Genomic DNA, 7,911 nt, shown 5'->3' with positions numbered 1-7,911 from the left:
GATTATTAGCAACATGTTACAGTAACAGATTATTAGCAACATGTTACACTAACAGATTATTAGTAACATGTTGTCATGCAGACATTTGACCCACCTGGACGTGTTAGCCTGTGTTTACCTGTGTTAGCCTGTGTTTGCCTGTGTATACCTGTGTTAGTCTGTGTTTACCTGTGTTAGCAAGCCGGTTTTCCTGCCATGTGTCCCAGATTACCAAAGCTCAGTGGGCCAATCATTCAATTAAAGGATTGGCCTCCTTCCTGGCTGAAGCTAACCGCTAGTATGCTACCAAACCTGCTGGTTCTGAACTATGACCTAATGTATCCGAAAGTGAAATTAGATCTAAACCCATTTTAATAAGCCAACAGACTTTAGCCTCTGACCTGATGGATTGATTGGTAAATAAAACTTAATAATTAGGTTATTGCTGTGAAACTAAGCAGAGCTGAAGAGGATTTGAGCCACAGGGAAAAAAAACAGTTTTCTCTCAATTCTGAGAATATAAATCTGGATTAAAAAGGAAACAAAGTCAGAATTATCAAGGGAAAAAAATCACAATTAGGCAGCGAAAAAAAATCAGCGTCAACAGGAAAGAAAAATCGGGATTAATAGGAAAAAAGTCCAAACTAATAAGAAAAAAAGGTCAGTTTCTTAAAAAGTCTAAATTAACTGAAAAGAATCTTAAGTGAAAAAAGTAAATTTATGCAAATACAAATCCATTTAAAAATGTTTTTTACTGATCCCAAAGGGAAATTAAATATAAAGTAAAAATTAATAGAAAAGTCGAAATGAATATGGGAAAATTCAGGATTATTAGGGGAAACATTTTTAATAAATGGGGGTCAAAAGTCAGAATTTATGGGGGGAAAAAGTCCCCAATAAAGAACAGAGATAAGTAAAAATGTTTCCCCCATCAAGTCAGAATTAACAAAAAAAGTCAGTTTTGAGATTCATGTCTGAGATTAAAGTCAGAATCTCCGTTTTCAGTGACCCTAATCCTCTTCCGCACCACAGATATTAAAGTTGAAAAGTGAATTAAAACTTAAGAGTTTAAAATGACCGTTTCCCTTTAAATTGAGCACAAGCTATGCTAGGCTAGGCCAAAACCCAAGCTACTGGCTAACTGGGATCTTTGTTACTAAATTTACCAGAATCATAAAAGTAACTTTCTATCAGTATATGAACCCAAACGGATGTTTGATAATTATAGCCCATCCAGAGGGAGCTGTCACCGTGAATAGCGGTAGAGAACATTAGCTACGTGCTAACAGCATGTTGAAGGAGCTAAGCTAGCCTCCTCCCCGGCTAACCTAGCCTCACCTTTAGCTCTGTCGGTCGGGTACAGTTTCTCCGCTTTGTTGAGAAACTTCCACGCTTTATCTTTGTCTCCTGCTTCCAGCGCTTTCGTGGCGATGTTGATACATTTCTCGGCTTCGTCTCTGTTCCCTTCCATCTTCTCCTTTTCCTCTTCCTCCTCCCCCCGGCGGTCAGCTGATTAGCTCAAACCACGTGGTCACTGACAGGTAAACTGAGGCGGTGTTCCGACCATCTGTGCTACCTCATCAGATTTTCCTACCGTAGCGCGGATAGATGGCTATGTCTAAGAATGAAACAGTATCAGACAGGGGGAAACAAGTTTTTATTGAAATTAAATTAAACATGGACATCTGCAAATACAGATCACCGCAAACTTTTTAGCGCATTAATACGTTGCATGTCTGTTATCAAATGCAGCGCAGCCACAGAACAGAGCAGGCCACTGAAATGATAGAATATACAGCAATACTACACCCCAGCTTCAATATCTCTAATAATGTCTCACATAATGCTAAATAGAGTCAACATGCTCCATTTAGCACACCAAGTAATGAATCTGTGGCTTTTCTTTATTGAGGACGAGAGAAACAATGAGCATCTCCATTAGTTACACTGAATTATCTTTGACTTGCTTCAAAATTAATATTTACTACCTGACGCAAATAAATTATTCCACCTTAGCTCACTTCTAACACACAAACAATTATAGCAGCATGACTCTGCAAGTGCTGCTAGCTTACTCAAACTAACAAATACTTCATTTATTTCAAACAGGTCTTTAAAAACAAGCAATCTGTAGGACAGAGAAAAAATCATGTGTACATAACCAAGAATTAGGGACAATTGTAAACATTGGGGATAACACGATGTTTAATATTGTCTCTGTCATATCTAAGGAATCTTCATGTCAAATCTCCACAGTCAAAGAAACTCCAGTATTTTCTGGTTTTATTCATTTTTATTTTAACAGATTGTGAGAACATCCCTGTAAAGAAATCAAAAAGGTCCTGTAATTCCCAGGAATGGAAGGAAACCAGGATGAATGGAGGGATTTCAGCTAATACAGTGGGTATGGCATAATAATGCCAGAACATTTTCTCAAAAATCAAACTTTAAAAACCCAACTGGGAAGAAAGAAGCTGCTGAGAGGAGAACCAAAGGGAAGAATCCTCCTCATCCTCAAACTTAAAATTCTAATGAACATTTAACACTGGAAAACATCTAAAATATCCTAAATAAACAGAAACTACAAAATACAAGGAATTATGACGTCTCTGGTCTCAACTAAACCTCTGTTTAAAGAATAAATTTGACAAACAGTCCTCACTTCTGACTGTTGTTCTGACAGATGAGCCAAACTGGGCCTCAAACTCAGCCTCTAGGCTGATGGAACAGGCAAATATTGCTCCTCAGATTCTTCATCATCCACGCTCTGGATGGAAAAGGAGGCAGGTTTCTCTTGGCGCCCACTGTTTCAGCAGGTTCACCTGGAGAATGCGAGTAGAGCGACTTTTACCTGGAACAGAGACTTTGTATGTCGTTGGTCCCAGTTTCTCCAGTACCTCATGAGGTCCTTGCCACTTGGCCAGTAGTTTGCTGTCCTCTGAAGGCAGCATAACAAGCACTTTCTGGCCTGGCTCGAACCCTCTCTCTCTGAAGGCAGCATAACAAGCACTTTCTGGCCTGGCTCGAACCGTCTCTCTCTGAAGGCAGCATAACAAGCACTTTCTGGCCTGGCTCGAACCCTCTCTCTCTGAAGGCAGCATAACAAGCACTTTCTGGCCTGGCTCGAACCCTCTCTCTCTGAAGGCAGCATAACAAGCACTTTCTGGCCTTGCTCGAACCCTCTCTCCCGGGCTGCAGGGTCATACCAGGTCTTCCGTTTGTGCTGAGAAGTCTTCATGTGCTCCAGAGCCAGGTTTGTCATCTTCTCCCTCATCTGGAGCACATAAAACACAATATTTAAAGGTTCTTTGTTAGTTCGTCCCCCGTCCCACAGTTCCTTTACAACTGTCAGGGGTCCCCTCACTTCATGGCCAAATAACTCAAAGGGAGAAAACTTCTGGATATTTAGTTGTACAATCCACAATCACCAGCATAAACCGGTTACCTGCTTTACTCCTTTCAACTGGGCCCACTGTGTCCATACCCAAGCGTTGACATGGTGTACTCAGAACTGGAAGAGGTTGGAGAGGAGCTTTGTTGGGGAATCTAGCTGATGTCATTTGGCATTCTGGACAGCTCCTGCAAAACATCTTTATGCAAGCCAGGCCAAAAAAACAGCGCTTCATGTGGGCTAAGGTCTTATGCTTCCCCTGGTGGCCAGCCCAGGGAATTGAATGGCCCAGTTTGAAAGCAGTTTCTCTAACCGCTTTGGGAACCACAAGTTGTTGCATTGGCCCATTTTGCCTGTAAAGAATGTCATTTTGAATGACAAAATCATTTTTATTGACTTTGGCTTCTTTAAAGTATCTCAAGACTTAAATCCTGGTGCTGCAGCTCCAATATATTACCAGGCATTTTGAAATCTTTGAGTACCTCAGGTTCTGGTGCATCAGAAGGAACCACCACCGTCCCTTGAAACGTCTCCCTTCTCCGTAGTCTTTTGGACTTCCTGTCCTTAGTTTCCTCTGTGAAAAACTCCACATTGTGACATGGTAAAGTACTGAGGTCGGAAACAATTTCCTCAGTCTGCTTTGCTTGGGCCCCTAATTAGAGCCACATTACACTGAGGAGACTTCAACAGGTCAATAAGCACTGGCAGGTCATTGCCAAGGATTATTGGAAACGGCAAATTATCTACTACCCCAACATTAAGCAGATAAGTTTGTCCTTTTATAGCCACATAAACATCTGCTGTTGGATATTCCATTTTGTCACCATGGACGCAGCAGATTCGAATGGTCTCGCTGGTGCAAACAAACGGGGGTGAGACATACCTGCGCTGGACCAGTCTGTGTGCTCCCTGTATCAATCAGGGCCTTCAGTGCCTGACCGTTGAGCTCCACAGAAATCTCCATTCATTGGTTCACTGCTCCAGCATTTTGAGTCTCTTTCCTAGGCACAAAACACATCTGGGACAACTTCACAGCATTTTGAGGGCACATTGGTTTAATATGACCCTCCTGTCCACATAAGCAACAAGTGGGCTGTTAGAGATTTTTTGGTATTATCATTTTGTTGTTACTTTAGTTCATATTCAGTCTAATGTTAGTTAGTTTAAAATGTTCTCTTCTTTAGTGTGTGTATTAACTGACCTGGGGGGTCACAGCTGCCTGTTCATCTTCAGGTGAAACAGTTTGACCAAGATTTGAACCGGGCTCAGGCCATAAATCAGATATCGCATCTGGAACTGGGTTGCTAGTTGTTTAGGTAAATTGTTTTACGACCTTTGCTGTGTTTAGGTAAAATGTTTTACGACCTTTGCTGTTTTTCCTCTGCTGTCTATCTTGCCTATCCTCCCTCTTTGAATTTTGAAAATAAAAGACAAGCTCTACCCAAAGATCTTCAGAACGCTCTGTGAACAGCTCAGAGGAGCAGTTGATAGAGTCTTCTCCTTTGCAAGGCTTTGTCATAAAATTCATATGCGTTGTCTGTGGTTCTTTTATGTAGGTTCTAGGAAAGTACCTATCATGGGCTTTTCCCCTTGAAATTTTCAACCAAATCTCTCTTCAACAGGTAGCTTAGCCACAGCCGAAACTGGTTGGGCTGGAGATTGATGGCGGCCATTCCTTTTCCAGCTTTGAAAAGCCCAAGAGTTCCTCCTCCTTGCAGCCACAAACACATCAGCCAGTTCAGCAGCCTCCTTTGCAGCCTTTGGATTCTGGTGAGAACATTCTTAGATACTGTTCGAGAATAATTATTTCATAGATTTGTTCGACTGTTTTGCCGTTAGGTTTCACCCATTTGACATACAGCTCCTTCAGCTCTTTTGGAGTTTCTTCTAGCTCCACCTGAAGCGAGCGAAATCTTTGCCTGTAGGTTTCACCGTTAACGTCATACTTCTGCAAAACAGCAAGTTTAACCTGATCATAATTCATAGACACATCAACATCCATGTGCACAGAGGTGCTTCTGGCTTTGCCCGTTAGCAATGGTATTAAATGAAGAACCCAGTCAGTTCTTGGCCACCTGCAGGCAGAAGCTATTCTTTCAAAAGTAATGAGAAAATGTTCAATATCATCTTCTTCACTCAATTTTTGCAATTTAGGTGCATGAGAAACAGACGACTGTGCATGAAGGTCACCTGATTGACTGTGCTGAGGCGAAGCTGCTACTCCAGGGTCTGGTGGTTGTGCAGGCCGTACTGGTGTTGTTGACTGAAGAGCAGAGGGCGTGGTCCGGGACTGGCTCTCCCTTTTAAACAATCTGAACTGTTGTTGTAGATCCTCAAATTTCTCTTGTCGTTTAAAAGTTTCTCTGGTCCAGTGGTCCTCATGGCCTTCTGATGTCCTATATGGGCTCGGAGAAGGTTATCCAAGTCTGCTAGTGTTGGTTCACTCCCCTCCTCATCCATGTCAAACACTCCACCAACCGCTCCCTGTTCCTCTGCGGCGTCTCTTTCATCACGCTCAGAACTGGGTCCTCCTCTTGTTCGTCCTCTTCCCCTTCCAGGCATTTTGGAAACCTCTCAGCAACGAAGGATCCCACTTCTGACACCAACTGTGAGGGACCAAACTCACACAAGGACAAAAATGTTCAAAGTAGCAAAAGATTTCAATTCAATTCTTTAAAAAAAATCGTTAACAAAGCATAAAGATTTAAAGCAAGAATAAATCAAGATGAATAACAAATTTGGATCCAAATTAACTGAGATCAACTGAACACAAACAAAACACAAAGGCTGCTTAAATAGGGGTGGAGTGACCTAAATCTACCACATGAGGGGGTCTGACCTAACAAAAGAACAAATAAATCCATCCATTTTCTTGCACCCTTGTCCCTCAGTGGGGTCAGGAGGGTTGCTGGTGCCTCTCCAGCTAACGTTCCGGGTGAGAGGCGGGGTCACCTGTACAGGTCGCCAGTCTGTCGCAGGGCAACACAGAGACACAACCATGCACACACACACTCACACCTAGGGACAATTTAGAGAGGCCAATTAATCTGACAGTCATGTTTTTGGACTGTGGGAGGAAACCTGAGTACCTGGAGAAAACCCACCATGCACAGGGAGAACATGGAGACTCCATGCAGAAAGACTGGGGCCGGGAATTGAACCCAGAACCTTCTTGCTGCAAGGCAACAGCTCTACCAACTGCGCCACTGTGCAGCCCCAAATAAATACAAAATTAACTAAAGCGTTCTATAAACAAATAAAGCAAAACCAACTTTAACTTAGCACAAGCAATAAGTGAATATTTAAGTGACAAGTATAAATGAACCATTCAGACAGACATTAACTAAAGTGTGCACCCATTAGAAAATATGTCTAAATAAAATAACTTAAACAAACTAATAAAGAAATAAATACCAACACGATGTGGTGGTGGTAGGAGCATCCACCACAGACCTGTACTGAGGATCCCATCTGGTGACAGTGGAGAGGAGAAACATCCCTTTAACAGGAAGACTTTCCAAAAGAAATGAACACTGCACCAATTTAAATTTGTTAAGGCAAGTAAGCTCAGGCAATGCCTCATAATGAACATGCATGCAGTGACAGTAGAAAGGAAAAGCTTCCTTTTAACAGGAAGACTTTCCCAAAAACAAAATAAAAAAATAAAAACCGGTTATCAAACATTGGTTAAAAGTTATGAAGGCTTAAGCAATGCCTCATGTTGAGAATACATGTGGTCACAGTGGAGAGGAAAAACTTCCCTTTAGCAGGAAGACTTTCCAAAATGAGGCCAACACTGCACCAATTTAAAATGGTTAACAGTTAAGCTAAATCAATGCCTCACATTTAGGATGCATGTGGTCACAGTGGAGAGGACAAACGTCCCTTTAACAGGAAGAACCTTCCAGCAGAACCAGACGTTGGCTCTGTATGAAAGGTCATCTGTCTCGACCCTCGGGGGATTGAAAGGACAGAATAAAGAGACAGACAGAAAAAGAAAAGAGCAGCTTATGTTTCTATCTGAGAAAATGGTTTGTGCAGCCAGGTGCTAGCCGCGTCTTTTTTAAAAAACGCTCACGTGGAAGCTGCGTCATGCTAATATTGAAGATGGCGCATGCGCTTTACGCTCATTAATAACAAAAATGGCGCCATTCGCCACTGTTGCCAGATTTGACATTTTCCAGAGTAAAACTAAACCTGTAAAACCTGCTGAACTGCAAAGAAACAGTCCGGATCTAAACCTCTAATAAAACTCATATGAAATATATGTTTTATTCATAATCTATCCCTAATATATTTTTAGAATAATTTAGAGAGAAAGCTAAATTTTATATTTATTTTTTGTAATGTAGGAGTTTTACAAAAATTTAGACAAACAGGATTAGTTTTTAATCCTAAAACTACATGAGTGATAAACTTGCTTTATCATTCAAAGCGTAATACGAAACTGCTGCTCCAGGATGTCCTGACTCTTACGGAGAGTGAAGAGTGTCAAAAGACAATAACTTATGTAAAAAAAAATCCTAAATCAGATCAATATT

General features: G+C 41.5%; 1 protein-coding gene across 1 annotated transcript in view; it reads right to left on the bottom strand.

Annotated features, from left to right (window-relative positions):
- The window catches only part of dnajb14 (DnaJ heat shock protein family (Hsp40) member B14), a 7,570-nt gene extending 6,064 nt beyond the window's left edge, over window positions 1–1,506 (bottom strand). Inside the window, exon 1 of the mRNA XM_008422726.2 lies at window positions 1,318–1,506. Within this exon, the coding sequence (XP_008420948.1) occupies window positions 1,318–1,450 (133 nt within the window). The 5' untranslated portion in view covers window positions 1,451–1,506. The remainder of the gene's footprint in view (window positions 1–1,317) is intronic.
- Window positions 1,507–7,911: the final 6,405 nt, after the last annotated feature.

Source organism: Poecilia reticulata, linkage group LG1, assembly GCF_000633615.1.
Source record: "Poecilia reticulata strain Guanapo linkage group LG1, Guppy_female_1.0+MT, whole genome shotgun sequence".
NCBI lineage: Eukaryota > Metazoa > Chordata > Actinopteri > Cyprinodontiformes > Poeciliidae > Poecilia > Poecilia reticulata.
Note: the sequence above shows the minus strand (reverse complement) of the source record. Positions and strands in the feature narration are given on the sequence as shown.